General features: G+C 38.5%; 1 protein-coding gene across 1 annotated transcript in view; it reads left to right on the top strand.

The window, feature by feature from the left end:
- MEGF9 (multiple EGF like domains 9) overlaps nucleotides 1-5,145 on the top strand; it is an 84,044-nt gene extending 78,899 nt beyond the window's left edge. The window contains exon 6 of the mRNA XM_037493352.2: nucleotides 449-5,145. Within this exon, the coding sequence (XP_037349249.1) occupies nucleotides 449-900 (452 nt within the window). The 3' untranslated portion in view covers nucleotides 901-5,145. The remainder of the gene's footprint in view (nucleotides 1-448) is intronic.
- The last annotated feature ends 12,561 nt before the right edge of the window (nucleotides 5,146-17,706 follow it).

Here is a 17,706-nt window from a genome sequence, read left to right as displayed (position 1 = left end):
TCCTTGAAGAGAATTTTACCTTTATGAAATGCCGTCAGATTGTTGAACTTATTTTACTTCAAATGATTGTCATTTATCCCTGTCACTTTTAACCAAGTGATTTAGAACTCAGTAGTGACATTTTTACTGTCTTTGTGGGACTTTGTATGAATCTATTCAAGAGTAAAGAAGGATCGATATTAGAATTTCCAATATTAGAATTTTCCCAAAGATTTTAATATAGCTATTCTACATTTTGGAGAAGAGTCATGAATGTAACAGCCCACCTTTCTAGACCTGATTCTTTTCACTATATCTCTTTGCAGTTATTTTTAACTCATATTACCTTAGAGCAGAAGGTCATGTCAACATCCCATATCAACTTCCACTCCCATGTGTATTTCTTTTATTGTTTCTTAAAACTAGATAATTTTGTCTTTTACATTTCATTCTCTGTTTTTATTTTCAGAAGTTATTGTTCCAACACCTGAAGGTTCTACCATTTTGGTTTCCAATGCCTCTTTGACCACATCAGTGCCCACCCCTGTTATAAATAGTACATTTATCCCCACAACCCTGCAGACTATCTTTCCAGTAAGCTCTTCTGAAAACAGCACATCAGCTCTAGCTGATGTATCATGGACCCAATTTAACATCATCATTTTGACAGTCATCATCATTGTGGTGGTGCTGCTGATGGGATTTGTGGGGGCCGTCTACATGTACCGGGAGTACCAAAACCGCAAGCTCAATGCCCCCTTTTGGACCATCGAGCTGAAAGAAGACAATATCAGCTTCAGCAGCTACCATGACAGCATTCCCAATGCAGATGTGTCAGGGTTGTTGGAAGATGATGGCAATGAGGTGGCTCCCAATGGGCAGCTGACCCTGACGACGCCCATACATAACTACAAAGCCTAAGAAGCCAGAACTTCACTCCTGGCCTGTCAGACTGAGTGCTGGCTAAGGCAGCATCAGCTCCTGGCCAAACAAAGCCTGGATAGAGGTTGCTGAGAAAGCAAAGGCCTGTAGCACATCCAAAATTTTCAGGTGTAAATTTGTAATGTACTTGGCCTGTTGCTCTTAGTTTTCCAATGAAGAGCTGAAGCATTCACTGTCAGTGAGGACTTGAAGAAAAGTATATTTTTGTACCAAACCACGTGGGAGTATAGAAAGGCTGAGCTCTGTAGTGCAGCCCAAATCCACCTCCAAACAGATTCCTGGGGAAGTGTTCACCGAACCAGAGGAAACAGGATGATAGATGTGGAGGGCAAGAGACTCCCAGAAGACTTCCTCTCCATTCCTGAAACATTTGTTTTTAAGGGGGGTAGGGGATGATACTCATTGTATTGTCCAGAGGACATCATTGAGGAAAAGCTGATGTCTGCTCTGTATTGCAGTGAACAATCTTGATTGTTTTTACAATAGGGACAGAAGAGATCCAAGAAGATCTGCAGGACTTGATTTTCACTTCTAGAATTTTTGCTGAATGGTAGGATTAAAGCACAGGATAAGCTTCTAATGACAGAGAGAGGAAGGCAGTGTCTGAGAGCAGGAAGCTGATGGTCCTCCTTAGGATCTCAGTGTAAAATGATAAGTTGTCTAAAAATAAGGACTGTTCCTGCCTTTAGAGAAATAAGGTGTATATAGTTAATGTAGCATATCTGGTCAACATTGCATTTGTATCTATTTGTAAAAAAAAATCATGTCATATTTTATCCTCTAGAATTTATTTGTACAGCAGCTAATGGTGTAAAAAGAAAATATGGGAATTGGTTAAAATACTGTAAAATAGAGGCAATATTGCTAGAGCTGGGACTCTGGTGAGCATCAGTCATTTTTAGTTCCTATTTGGACATTGTTGAAATTTATAAAATATTGAATGTTTCTAATCTTTCCTTCCCTTTCTCAATCTAAAAGTAGAGTAATATGTACTTTGACTTACTCTAGACTCAAGCAATAGATTTTTAATCGGTCATAGTCAAGCTGGGACACAGGCTGTACTCTCCAAACTACTCACCTATAAACATTAGCCACTCTATACATTTTACATAGTGATGTAGAGCATACCTTTATCAAAGGAAGAGGTTTTTTTTTTTTTTTAATTTAAAAGATAGTCTTCCAAAGGAATTAGAAGTATTTTAGTTCCAAAAGAAAAGCCATCATATCACTTGGGATTCCCCATTTTTGTGCCTGTCCTGTGAAATACTTTTATTCTTGCCCACCAGAATATCTCCAACATCTGCTAGCCTCTCACTCGCGTCACGGGGCACGTGCCGCCACCTGCAGTGCTGCAGTCCTCCTCTCTTCTTGTCCCATTAGAGGGGTAGTTGCGTGGGTGTGGTTAGTCCTTACTTTTAGATGTAGTTTTTCCCTAGAGTCCATCTATCATTGCCCTCATCTCTTATGATAGTGACACGTAGTGGATGAAGTAAGTCAGAAAAAGTAGCCAGAAGTCAAATATAGATATTTACTAGGAAGAACAGCAAACTATCAAGTGGTTAGGACAAAAGCAAAGACTTAGTACAGTAGACCTAAGAAATCCAAGTTGACAACTCTGTCTGACTTCTTCAGAGAAAGATCTGGAATTTGGTGTTCCCTCTATAGGAGACCCCTATGTCATTCTTGGGGTTTGGAGATGATGTTCTGGAGGATGTACAGACATATAATCTCTTTCTGGTAACCCGAGGGAATCCATATTCTTCGCCATTGCTTGTGAGAGTAGAGATTACTCTGTATTACATGACATTAAAATCAGTAACTGCAGTTTGTAAAGCGCCTTGCCATATGTACATCCCTTGTTCCTCACCATAGCCCCCTGAGGAAGTAATTATCCATTTTGTAGGGGAGGTTAAATGTCTTGTTCAAGGCAATGCAATATGTCATTAGGCTTGACATCAGGACTCCTAACCCTGAAGCTCACATTCTTTCAATTCTGCTGATGTAGAAATTTCCAAGTCATGGATACAGGAGGCTAGAAGAGAGAGTCCCATCTGTGAATGTTTCTATTTTTTGTAAATACAAGGTGCAATCCAGGGCCACACAGCTTGAAGGGCTTTGTGGAATGAACACAGGAGGATTACTATCTGAAGCCAGTATTGGTGATAAGAAAACAAAGCTACCAGTTTCATTAGAGTGAATTAATCCTTACAAGTTGGGAGGGGATTCCTGCTTTCCCCAGCGGCTGCCACATATGTGTATACAGATGGTGCACTGCGCTTCCAATGAATTGTGGGAAGTGGCAGACCCTCTCCTAGAACTCTACGCTCTCAAAGTCAGGCACTGAGGATGGTGAAAAATAAACGTTGGTTCAATAGCAGTTAAACCAGTAGAGAAATAGGAGTGCTGTTAGGGTCTAAGAGCCACGCCAGTAGTCTGGATTCTGGCCACGTAGGGATTTTCTGACACAGACCTTAAAAGGTACTGCAGAGATTGACTTACAAAACCTGTTTACCTTTAAACACCTAACAGCTCCCAGGTCATATTCTTAATTTTTCCCAGTGGGGAAAAAAGTTAAGGCCTTAAATTTTGTTTTAAATAATATTCTTTAGTGTCCTCTGCTTTTTACAGGTGGAAATAATTTTGCTCTAAAATATCAATCAATCATGAAGTGGTTTACCACCAAAATCAAACTAGGAAACCAGTATGGAATGCGTTACATAGCATTCATTCCTCTAAAGGCATGATCCCCCATGAACCATGGCATTCAGCACAGGATCCCATCAATCCTTTAGCAGACCTGCTACTGGAAGAATTTTTTTGGTCTAAAGACTAGAAATGTGTTTATTTTCAAATAAGGTAAGATTAGTGTGAATCTTATTGATAAATAACAGGTACTGCTATTTAATGATACTTTTATTTTCATTAATTCATTTCAGTGAGCCCTTGTGCATTTCTGACAACCTAAGTAGTGTAGCTAGATATGTTGTCCTCCTTTACTTGCCCCTCCTTCCTTCCCTCCACCCTTTAGCTCCCAGAGGTCTCTTATTAATGGAATTTCTCCAGTTGTAGAGAAAAAGGATAATAAAAACTAAACCTCGTTTATACTAAGGTCCTATGGACTTAATGTGTTACTTTTAGGGGTACCTGAATTTTAAGAGAGGAGAACAGAACAGACATGGAATGAGAGAAGAGAGATTTTTGGGGGGATAAGCCTCAAATTGCATGGCTATTCTCTAGCCCCAGTATTCCCAAGAAAATTGACCGTTAAAGCAACACTCGCTGACCCAGAGTTCACTTTGGTCAGCTGAGTGCCTTCAGGACATTTAGCCCTTCTTGTGCTGTTTTGGAGGAAGAGAAATAAAGAAATAGTACTTAATGCTGTCAGCCTCAACTGGGACTGGGTTATTAGATCATTCACCTTAGTCCTAATTTTTTTTGTAGGCCATATAGTAAATATAACACCACTGATAATGAACATTCCCTGGTTCTTATATTTTGAAATATGTGGATGGGGGGTGAATTTATACTATTCTCTGGCAAAAAGTTAAGAGAAGAAAAAAGCAACCCAGTAAAAGCTGTTAGAACAAGGAAAGCATTCTGAATTCACCCACAAAGATCCTTTGGTGTGTTATGATCTTCTTGATATTAAGGCATTTAGGAGGTAAAATGAGTTTGGTGTGTGCAGGGGAGTAATGAAAAATGAATGCAAGTTCTCTCTTTAACCCTGAGCCAATGACTATGCCAAGGGGAAAAGCAGGAAGAACACACCGATTCACCTGAAGAAGTCAAATATACTATCAAGTGGAATAAAGGTTATGGATTATTGAAATGCCAGTGGTTAAATGATGCTTGTTCAAAGGCAGCTAGGGATCTTCCTTGTTACTTGTATGCATATGCAATAACTGCAACATGGCCTGAAAGTGAGCCCAGTGCTTCAGATCTTGTTCCAAAAGTTAAATGATTGAAAGCTGAGTTTTAATCCTAGGCATAAGCACTCTGTAACTTGTAAAATTTCAACCCAAGCAATTTGGGATTGTGTCTGAAACATTAAACTTGTATTTATGTCACTAAAATTCTAACACAAATTTTAAAAACGTGTCTCATACATATGCTGTCCTAGGCTTCATTATGCATTTCTAATTTGTGTATGATTTGAATATATGAAAGAATTTATACAAGAGTGTTATTTAAAATTATTAAAAAAATAAATGTATATAATTTGTACCTATTGTAGATTTGCTGTTTTACTTTTTCATGTAGTAAGATTTCTTGGAGATCTTTTACTATATGTCATGGATCATTTGTTTTAAAATCACTGCATGAAAATCTTTGAACCCTTCATTTATTTATTTTTAAAGATTTATTTATTCATTTACACAACAACCGGGGTACAGGCCACATGCACGGGAGGGTGAGAGTATTCACCAGAGACAGAGCAGGGAACAGAACAGGCAGACTGATGAAATACACTGCTGAGGGAAGCAGCGGGCGTGACAGGAGATGTCTGCCACACCATGCGGGACCCTCTCCAGCCGGCATCGAACCCATGTGGCAGAGGCTGCGGACAGCTTCACAGCATGATGCTCAACTGCCTGCGCCACCAGGCAGGCCCTGAACCTTCATTTATTGACCAGACTTTTTGTCTTAAGGAGTTCCCTTAACTTATATTTTCCCTTTAGGAAACAAGATGCCACATGAAGAAGATTCCTCCTGTTAGAGCAAACAAACAAACAAAAACAAAACACCCTGAAGAAAAAAGTATATATATTAACATGTATTCTTATTTGTGCTTTTGTCTGTTCCCTATGAGATTGTTGGAATTTCTATGAAAATTCTGTAGGAAAAACTTGCTCCTTTTGGATTCCTTTTTCATACATGTAACAAATTTCCTTTCTTTTGTATAACTCTGAAGGGAACCGTGATCTGTGTGTTTATTAGATAACCTCAAATGAAAGTACATCTTATTTTGAGGTACCCTGGAAAATCCTTTATTTTGACAAAGCTAAACAGTGGTTGATGGGAATGCTATCTAGACATCCAAGGGCTACTTTGAAAAAGAAGAAAAAATAAGTCAGGCCTATCTTTGTGCTGAGAATTTCATAAGCTTCAATTGGTTTATTTAACTTCAGTTGGTTGGTTTGTAAACTCTACAATCCCATTTTCCCTTTCTTTTCTGGTTACACAAGAATACAATTTTATTACTTTATAATCACACTATATATATTTATACATGTGGTTCTATATGGTGTATGAGTTGGGTGTAATTTTAAGGATACAGAATAAACATGGCAGTAATCAAATTAACAATTAAAATTTCAAGAGAAAGTAAATATATAACTCAAACTTATTACATGAAAAGGAAATACTGTCAAAATATTGCTTTTTTAGCATTGTATTTATACTTTTGATGAAACTGAAAACATTCTACTAGATTGCATTATCAAAATTGCTTGTATTCATTTTCCATAGGAGTGTAAGATGCATATGTTTAAAAAAAACTCCACATGCTCAATTATAATTAAATCAGCAATGTCAAAGTAGCAATTATTCTTAGGTACACTTTAAAAGTTATGCTAAATTCAAAACACCAAAATGATTTTCATGAGATGATAGTATTAGGAGTGTAACTGACAGGTTGAAAAACAACATTCTAAGTGTTAAAAAAATAATAGTTTTACCTATAATTAGTTTTTCAAGACAATTATATGAAGAAATTCTTGCAGTAATTATGTGCAGGCTAATAGTTCCTCTTACACAATGAAAGCTGTTAGACAATGTTATGTTTAAAATGTGTGGCTCATTTGTATTGATAACAAGTAGGTTTTAATCCTTGCATGTCAAACACTGAACCTCAGATAGTTGCAGAAAAAAACAGGCAAAATGTTTTCTTTGTATGTTAATAAGAGTAGGTTTGGGTAATAAAGGAAGTGCTTGGGAGGAAATCTTTCCTGTGGTTTCCTTTGTGTTGTCGGACCAACTGGTTAAGTCTTATATGTCAATATTGTTTCCCTTAATTTTTTTCCTAGTAAGGAAGAGTCTCAGCCCTTGTCTATGGGCTATACAATGGTTCCCCACCTTCTGACCCATGGATAGTGTCTAATATATGCCAGGTTACATAATGACTTTATCCTTTTGTTAGTACAAGTTTCCTCTAGCACGTTCTTGAAAATGTTTATCTGTGATAAAAGAAAATTGATCAGTTGTATCTCCATCTTGCCATATTGCATATGTTTTATTATAAACACTTGTTAACTTATGTCTTCTCCCATAGATTCTGTTTTTCTTGAAGCTGGGAACATTTATTCTGTCTCTAGTGACTGGCATAGTGCTGTCACTTTGTAAGTTTTCAGTAAACGGTGCTTTTAAACTAAAGGTGCTTGACAGATACAAAGTTTGTTATAACAAATACAACATCATTGGTGAAGCATTATAAGAAATATTCAATGGGTAGGATATTTAATAGAGATGTTAGCAGATGGACTTCAAAAGTTCTGAGAAAACCTTGGAATTAATTACATGCTGCTTTGTTTGTGAATACAGTTTATGTGGGTTTTGTTGTTTTTTTTTTTTTTTTTTTTTTTCTGGAGAAAGGATCTATACTCTTAATCAGAGTCTCCAAAGAATCTATGATCCCAGAAGGATTAACAACTACTTGGATGGAGATTACCTTATGTGTTCAGCAACGAAAGTCCTCTCACAGAATATACATCCTGGATATGTGATGAGTACACACTGAATGTGTGGCCTTGATTCAAAAAAGCCACTTCTGAGAATCCCTCAGAAGGAAATGATCTAAATGGCAGAGAGATTTCTATGAAAAATGTTTTTCTCCTGGAGTTGTATTTACATTTCAATAGGAACTGTAGGGGTTCAACAACAAAGGTGTGGTTTAATAAAAACTATTTGGTAGCAGAGAGTCACTAAAAAATTATTGGAAACAAAGTTAAGTGAAGAAAAACAGGCTATTTTGATCTAGGCAAGCAATCCTGCTTCTGGTATGCCAATCTAAAGAAATTCTTATGTGTGTGCTCCAGGACCTCATTTCAGTTTCTTCACTGCAGCATCATTTGTTACAGCAAAATAGTTGAAATACCACAAATGTCTTTTAGTAGAAGAATGGATAAATTATGGTCTATTCATATACTTTGAACGGAATTATAGGCAGTCCTCAAAAATAAATTACGACTACCTACATAAATATATAAATGGATGAATCTCAAAAACTTACTGTTGAGCAAAAGAAGCAAGTCACAGAGACTATATACAATATAATTTCTTTTATATAAGGGCCCCAAATGGGAAATACAACAATAAGTTGTTTAGAGGTATGTACATATGTAGGAAGACTAAAGAAAAATAGGGAATGATTAATATAAAAGTAAAGTTGACTTTGGAAGCGGTGGGGGGGGTGCTCACAGGTATCCTCAAAAGTGTTGGTGATGTTCTTTCTTAAGCAATGCTTGTGTGTGTGGGTTTTTATTGTATTTGTTTTTAAACAATGTGTCACATAAACTCAGTTACATTTCAGAGTGAAAATATTAAGACGACTATAATACCAGTGAATATGACATCATTTCCTCTATGTTGGAAAAAATGCATAGAAAAATAGAAAGAAATATCCTAATTTGTACTAAAGAAAGAAAACAAATATGCTACATTTCATAATGGTAAAAAAATAAGAAATTCATCAGTAGAAAATAATGATCTTAAATGTCTATGCACTTAATCATGGTAATTCAGAATACATGAAGCAAACCTGATAGGAATGGGAAGATAAATAGGCAAAACCACAGTTGTATCCCTCTCTCAATAACCTATAGGACAAGTAGAAAACCAGGAAAGTTATAGAACACTTGAACAACACTGTGACCAACTTGACCTAAATTACTAGACCATTCACTCAACAATAGCAAATACACATTCTTTTCAACTGAACATGGAACATTTACCAAGGTAGACCATACATTGGGCTATAAAATAAGTCTCAACATTTCTAAAACATTAGATCATACAAGATTTATTTTCTGACCACAATGGAATTAAATTAGATATTAATGACAGAAATATAGCTGGAAAATTTTGAAATATTGGAAAACTAACATACTCATAGGTCAACAAAGAAATGAAAACAACCAGAAAGTATTTTGAATGGAACTAAAATGAAAACACAACTTTCAAACCAGTGGGCTGCAGATGAAGCAGGGAAATACAGAGTACTCACTATATTAGAAAAGAGTAAAGACCTCAAGTGACCTAAGCCTCTGTTTGAAAAAAACTAGAAAAGGAAGAGCAACATAAGCCCAAAGTAAGCAGAAGAAAAGAAATAATAAAGATAAGAACAAGAGGGAAAAAATACACTAGGAAACAATAGAGAAAATCAATGGAATTTAAAGCTGGTTCTTTGAAAACTTCGATGCAATTTATAACTGTCAGGCAGGATGATGAGGAAAAGTTTAAAAAGAAAGAAAACACAAAGTACCAAAATCAGAATGAAAAGGAGTTACCACTGTAGTGATGACCTATGGGACCTCCACCTTTAGAAGTACAGTCTGGGAAGTTCATGCCAATGTGATGATTTAGGTGAACACACATTCCTTGAAAGACACAGATGACCAAAGCTCACTCAAAAAGAAAGAAAAAAGCTCAATATCAATAGTTGTATATCTATTAAAGAAATCAAATGTGTGGTTAACCCCCACAAAGAAAACTGCAGGTACAGATAATTCCCTGGTGTGGCTTCTAAAATGAAAATTCTAGAGAAGAAATAATACCAATTCTCCACAAACTCTTCTAGAACAATTGAAGAGGAGACAACATTTCCTAATTCTACAAGACCAGTCTTCCTCTGATACTAAAAAACAAAGACATTGCAAAAAAAAAGAAACTACAGTCAATATCCTGCTGTTCAACAGACACAAATATCTCTAAGAAACTGTAAGTAAATTAAATGTGACAATATATAAGATAATACTTCATGGCCAACTGGGTTTTACCCCATAAATGCAAAGTTCGAAAAGCAATATTTGAAAATCAGTCCATATAATGCCTACAGATGGAACAAGAAAAATCATATGATGATTATCTCTAAAGAAATTGAAAAAGCCTTTTGACAAAACCCAACAGTGATTCACAGTAAAAATGGGGATAATGGGGCCTCCCCCGGGGGCGCAGCGTTTGAGCACTGGGTTGCGAAGCTGCCCGCAGCCTCTGCAGCGCCCTTTAGATGCCTGGCTGCTCCCCGGCCACCGGAGGAGGGTCCCACATGGTGAGCAGACCTCTCCTGCCGCCCGCTGCTCCCCTCAGCAGTGTACTTCGGTCCTTCTGCCTGTTCTGCTCCCCGCTCTCGCTCTGGTGGATTCTCTCACCTCCCACACTTCTGATTGTACCCAGTGCTTGTATAAATAAATAAAAATCTTTTTTAAAAAATGGTGATAATGATGAAGATGATGAAACTCTTCAATTCAAGGACTGGGACTGTCCTCATCTTTTAATGGCATTACCAAGCACAGGCCTTCCTACCAAAAAGAGCTTTAATAAAAGTGAATGAATTAGTGAATGAACTGGCTGTACTGCAGTTTTTACACTGGTAACTCCATAAAGACTTGTGCCAATTCAGTTGTTGGCAGGCTTTCAATTAGTGTAAGTCAAAATAAAAAACCCAATAGATTGCTGTTGGGGTAGCACCAAGTCACTTGGAAGTAGGGGTGTTTTGAGTGACCCTGGGAACAAACTGCACAAAATTTCTTTAGTGGAATGGTGCTGGCAAAGCTCATTCCTTCAGCGCAAAGTGAGCTTGGCCCATGGGCAGGATTGCCTCTCCAGTGCCGACTGCATGTGCTGACTGGGTAGGAGCAAACTCATACATGGATGGATGCATGGGTTGCCCTCCCCTACTGGCCTGATTTTCAGTAGCTTGCAGAACCAACAAGCAATATCTCAGCTTTTTAATTTCCCCAAAACATTTTCTAAATGAGCCATTGTTATCTTTAATCACCATGGCTAGGGGATTATACAGCTTCATTCAAAGAGGCTATTTTTGCCACGAGATGAGATTTTCCTAGACAAGGATAAAGACATTAATGTTTGTCTATTAAGATTCTGTTTTAGTTGAGATAATAACTTCAGGGTAATTAAGCTAACTGTATAGACTCCAATGGACCATTGACCCCCCACCCCCAAGGAATTTTCTGAAGTGAAGAGATCTTTAAATTCTAGAGCAAAAATCAGACTTTGACAACAGATATGTTTTGAATGTCCTATGAAAATTTAAAGGTAGTAATGTTACCAAATATTGGTCCTGGGTAAAAAATTAATTTCACTTATTTACAATCTTTACCTCACTTTATTGCATTAAAAATCATGAAATGAAGGGTTAAAGTATCAGTTAAGTATACCAAAAGGAGGTAGAACTATACCAGAAAAATCCTGCTAAAACCTGCATCAGCAATTGACATCTAATGTAACTGAGTTTCACAGCAACTAATAACACAGATTGCTTAGCTAATACTATCTAATTAAAGAATGCATACTGTAATAGCAACACAAATCTCTTTATCTGCAGGCATGTAAAGGCAATAAGAGGTTGCAATACAAACAGCATCAGTGTAGGAAGCAGAGATTCGAATGCCAGCGCAGGCTGCACCAGTGTGGGGTCTTAGGTAAGTTAATAGATGGCTATTAGGGCCTCCCTGATGGTGCAAAGGGTTAAATCACAGCGCTATGAAGCTGTCTGCAGTCACTGCAGCACCAGTTCGATCCCAGGAGTTGACCTAGATGGCGCAGCAGACCTCTCCGGTATCTCCCGCTGCTCCCCTCAGCATTGTATTTCAGTTAATCCACCTATTCTGTTTCCCACTCTGTCTCGGGTGAGTCCTCTCACTTCCCGCACCTCTAGCCTGTACCCCAGTTCCTGTATGCATAAGTAAATAAATCTTTTTTAAAAAATAGATGGCTATTAGTTCTACTGTTCCTACTATAACAGGAATACTGATGCTAACCTCTCAGAGTTCTATGAAGTTAAATGAAACCTGACGTGCAAACTATCACTATTTGCAGATGATATGATAATATACATAGAGAACCCCAAAAACTCCACAGAAAAACTAATTCAACTTATCAATCAATTCAGTAAAGTGGCAGGATACAAAATCAACACGCAAAAGTCAGTAGCCTTCCTATACACAAACAATAAATCTGAAGAAGAAGAAATTAAAAAAAAATCCCTTTTATTATCGAAACAAAAAAAAATCAAATATTTGGGAATAAATCTAACAAAAGAGGTAAAGGACCTATACAAAGAAAATTATAAAACACTGTTAAAAGAAATAGAAGAAGACACAAAGAAATGGAAAGACATCCCCTGCTCATGGATTGGAAGAATAAACATTATTAAAATGGCCATCCTACCAAAAGCAATATACCGATTCAATGCTATTCCAATCAAAATTTCAATGTCATTCTTCAAAGAAATAGAACAATTATTGATGAAATTCATATGGAATCACAAAAAAACCCGAATAGCCAAAGCTCTCCTGAAAAAAAGAGAAGGAAATGGAGGCATCACACTCCCAGACTTCAAACTATACTACAAAGCCATAATCATCAAAACTGCATGGTATTGGAACAAGAACAGACATACAGACCAATGGAATCGAATAGAAAATCCAGAAATAAACCCACAGATTTATGGTCAACTAATCTTTGACAAAGGAGCAAAGACTATGCATTGGAGCAAAGAAAGTTTGTTCAATAAATGGTGCTGGGAAAACTGGGTTGCTACATGCAAAAGAATGAAGCTTGACCACTACCTCACACCATACACAAAAATCAACTCAAAATGGATTAAAGAACTAGACATAAGACCTGAAACCATAAAATACATAGAAGGAAATATAGGTGAAACACTACGTGATTTGCATATCAAAGACATCTTTACAGACACATCACCCAAAGCAGTGATAGTGAAGGCAAAGATCAACAGCTGGGACTACATCAAATTAAAGAGCTTCTGCACAGCAAAAGAGACAATAACAAAAACAAAGAGAAACCCCACCAACTGGGAGAACATTTTTGCACCCAACACTAATGATAAAGGACTGATCACAAAAATCTGCAAAGAGCCGATGAAACTCAACAACAACAAAGAAAATAACCCAGTCAAAAAATGGGCAGAAGAGCTAAAAAGAAACTTCTCTGAAGAGGAAATGCAAATGGCCAACAGACATATGAAAAAATGTTCAACATCACTTGTCATCAGGGAAATGCAAATCAAAACTACCATGAGATACCATCTTACACCAGTGAGAATGGCACATATTAAAAAAACTAGCAACAACAAATGTTGGCGAGGTTGTGGAGAAAAAGGAACTCTCCTGCACTGTTGGTGGGAATGCAAACTGGTCCAACCACTATGGAGAGCTGTGTGGAGATTTCTGGACCTACTAAACATAGAGCTTCCATATGATCCAGCAATTCCACTCCTAGGTATTTACCCAAAGGACACAGAAACATCCATTCCAAAGAATACCTGCACCCCTATGTTTATAGCAGCACTGTTTACAATAGCTAAGCTTTGGAAACAGCCCAAATGCCCAAAAATAGATGACTGGATCAAGAAGATGTGGTACATATATACCATGGAATATTACTCAGCATTCAAAAAAGATAAACACATGCAATTTGCAGCAACATGGATGGCGCTGGAAGGGATCATGCTCAGCGAAATAAGCCAAAAAGAAAAAGAAAAATACCAGATGGTCTCACTCATAGCAGGAATCTAGAAAACTTAAATAAGGGACCAGGAAAATGAATAACTATAAGAAAGTGAAAATCAAAATCAACAAACAACTATGAACCAGAGACACTTTTTGGGGGGTGGGGGCCGGGAGGGGAGGGATTGGGGTCAGAATGGGGCATGTGCAGTTGTATGGGGGAATATAAAAATAAAATTCATTATTTAATAAAAAAAAAATCTGGAGAAGAAAACAAAAAAAAAAAAAAAATGAAACCTGACGTGAGCACCACACTCATGTGATATCTACAGTAGTTCCCTTCCCCTCTCCCTTTTACTTAAGAGGTCTCCAAACAAGTGTTTAGCTACGCTCCCCACCCCCAACAAATGCAGTGTTACTCTTTCTTTAATGAATGGAGAATCTGATCAGGTACCCCTGGTGGCCTGTTTTCTGAGTAGAAAACCAACAATGCCCATATTGGTGTGAGGCCTCTCCTAGGTTTTAGGGATATTTGTAATGAAATGAGATACTTCTCTAAGCTGAATTGCTGCTGTTATGAGCTTTCAGTGGGTGGTCTAGGGCAGGATGTCACCCACGGGAGGCTTGAGCAGGCGGCGTGGTATCCTGTAGGCATTCCTGTGGTCTCGCCAGGTTCCATAGGAGCTGCCATGTTTGTGGGTAAGAAATGGGTTGGAGGTGTGTATTGTGAAGAGAGGAGAGGAGACTGCACCTGAGGTTCAAATCTCTGCTCTCTTATAAATTTAGACTAAACTTGGGAAGGCCACGGGCTCTAACTGGGACTCAGCTTTTCCATCAGTAACTTTAAGAGATTTAGTTTAACAGTATCTGTGAAACATTTATCACTCTTGTATTCCATTTGGTGGGGGAGAAATGGGTATTTGAGATAGAATCATTAATTCTGATTACAGTTTATTAATTCATTCTTTCACCAGCATCTATTGTATAGTTATTACCTGCTTATAATACCTAGAGCAGAAGGTATGATGTACAATTAAGTTTCTGTTCTCAGAAGTCAGATACCAAAGAATTGTTTGGTTCCACTTCTATGAAATGCTAGAAAAGACAAGTCTTTAATCATGAAGGTAGATCAGTGGTATCCCGAGGTGGGAGGGTGCTTGCCTGGGACAAAATCACCAGGGAACTTTTTACAGTGATGGAAAAGTTTATATCTATGCTAATACAGTAGCAACTAGCCTGATGTGGCTATTTAATTTTTATTAACATAAAGGTTGAAAAAAAATCAGTTCTTTGGTCACATAACCACATTTCCAGGCTTCCATGCCCACCTGCCCCGTGGCTACTCTACTGAACAGTGTGGGTTTAAAATATGTCCATATCCAGAAAGTTCTTTTGGAAAGCACTGTTCTATACCTTGACCATGGTGGTGATTACATGGGTGTATAATTTTGCCAAAACATAGACAGTGCATGTTATTCTATGTTAATTATATCTCTATAAAATTGATTTAAAATAAAGTCCTGCTCTAAAGAAGCTCACAGTCTAATAGAGGAGGCAGCCAAGTTAACAGACAACTACAGAGCTGTGGAAGTGTCCTAAATAAGACCAGGGTGTTCTGGAAGTCTGGAGCTGGAGCAGCTATCCAGGCTGGGTCCTAAACTTTGGGGAGTTGGGGAAACTCTGGGAACTGGGCAGAGGAGGGAAGGAAAGTCACTCTAGACTGTAAGTACCACTAGCAAGAAGAGTTCCCTTGAGTAAGTTGGAAAAATATGCCCCTTCTTTGGAATGAACTCAGACTGGGAATCAGAGGCCACAGCTTGGCCAGCAGAGCATGGACAGGACCTCAGCCTCCATGCATTCTATGTCTGGGTACCCTCCTGCAGGGCACAGCATGTGCTATGTACCTGGTAATCTGCCAGACAAAGGGGAAGGATTGAGCAAAAGCAAAAGTCTTACTTTTATCTCTTTCAAGAAGGTGCTGAGGTCCCCTACTTGTGCTCCTCTTTCCCTAGGTCCTGAACTGCTTTCTCAATAGGAATTCATTTAAGGCAAAGTTTATCTCCTGCAAGTCACAATCAAGACAGTGACTGCTTCTTTAATCTGCAAATTGTCCAGGCAATTGATTAATTCAATTTTCATTGCCTACAGCTATTGCTGTTTTATATATTTAAATGTACAGCTGGGATGGGTGCTTGAAAGCATCTAAGGTTTGTTTTCCCTGTAGCCTCTCTTATGAGGATAATCAATTTAGGCAGGGGGATCTTGATTTGGAATGTATGGCTGCCTTCTGTCAATTTTCAAAAAAGCCCAGGAGCTCTAGCTTTTGGGAATCAGAAGATTGAGGCCCAGATTTCTTTCTCTGTCACAAGCTTGCTGTGTGACTTTGGAAAAATTGATTCAAGTCTTTTGAGACTCAATTTCCTTGCTCATAAAGGATAATAAATTTTTCTCTGAATTGTGAGAGAGCATTGAGGGATGGAGAATGTGACAGGGGCTTTGTAAATGACGTTGTATCAAACAGCGATTTTATTTTCTTTCTGGTGGCCTTAAAAAGTGAGGAGCGAGGGCCTCCCCGGTGGCGCAGCGGCTGAGCGCTGGGTTGTGAAGCTGCCCGCAGCCTCTGCAGCGCTGGTTCGATCCCCGGCTGCTCCCCGGCCACCGGAGGAGGGTCCCACATGGCGCGCAGACCTCTCCTGCCACCCGCTGCTCCCCTCAGCAGTGTACTTCGGTCCTTCTGCCTGCTCTGCTCCCTGCTCTGGTGAATTCTCTCACCCTCCCGCGCTTCTGACTGTAACCAGTGCTTGTATAAATAAATAAATAAATCTAAAAAAAAAAAAAAGCAATGGAATGTTTAAAAAAAAAAAAGTGAGGAGCTAGTGCCAATGCGGTCCATTCAGGTTTCTATTCTGCTTTTGCAGAGCATAGATCTTGCTTGTCAAACACCCTCCCCCAAAACCACAATAAGAATGACTCAATCTCCTTTCTTCGTGTCTTGAGATTCTTACTATTAGTTTCCTTGTACCAACAAAGTATTTAAGATGTTTTACAATGATTCGTGCACATTTTTATCAGCTTCTTGAAGGCAAGAATATCATATCAGTAATTCAGTGAAAGCCACTATGGCTTATTGATTCAGTGTGGGCTTCAAAGTCTGGGCTTAAGTCCCAGCTCCACCACTCAGCTGCCATGTGGCCAGGCAAATCCTCCCCTTCTCTGTGTCTCCATTTTGCCATCTTTGTCTTATCTTCCCCATTCCCTTCTGGTAACCTCAAATTGCTGTTCACTTTTTGGCAAATGTGCTGTTATGTAAGACGTTAGTATTTTAGGATGTGGTGAAGGCTAGACAGGGAATTCTTTGTATTGTATTATTTTTGCAACTTTCTTCTATGCCTGGAATTATTTCTAAGTGAAAAGATAAGAAAATTAGAGGGGAAAAGTGTGGCCTTTGGCAAATCTCATTCCCTTTCTGAGCCTTCATTTTCCCACCTGTAGAGCAGGGCATGCCCCAACTTACTTCCTAGTGTCACAAGTATGTCATGAAATAGTGCAAAGTAGCAAGTGTATGAATCGAACTTGTAAAAAGTTATTCTCGTTAGTAAAGGCAGTTCTTGTGTGTTGAGCAGCTAAAACTTCAGGAGCAGTCTACTCTAATGAGAAACATCTGGCTGAAAACTACTTCCTCCCAGCCATTTGCTATGACCTTGGCCAAGGCAATAATAATGCCAGCTTTGTGGCTGGGTTGCTGTTGTCAAGGAGATGGCGCCGGATAGCCCAAACAGCTGGTGGCAGTGACGTCACCTCCAGGCTTGGCTGAAAGAAAGTCCATGGTGAAACAGAGATGGGGCAAAGACCTTCATCCCTGCCTACAAAAACAGGAAAACCAACTTCCCAAAGAGTCTACCCTTTGTGCAAGTGATTCTAATTTCAGTTTCTAGGATAACTAAAAAGTGGAGCACAGAATCCAGGAAGACGGTCACTTGCTGGATTGGGCAATGGATTACTCATAGGAACTCATAGGCTCTTTTGTCTGTACAATCCAGCGAATTCATCCCTGAAATACTTTTGTATGGCTGTA

The sequence above is a fragment of the Talpa occidentalis genome, unplaced genomic scaffold (assembly GCF_014898055.3).
Source record: "Talpa occidentalis isolate TD23 unplaced genomic scaffold, MPIMG_talOcc4v2.1 talOcc4.7, whole genome shotgun sequence".
In the NCBI taxonomy this organism is placed as follows: domain Eukaryota; kingdom Metazoa; phylum Chordata; class Mammalia; order Eulipotyphla; family Talpidae; genus Talpa; species Talpa occidentalis.
This window is presented reverse-complemented; position numbering and strand designations above follow the sequence as displayed.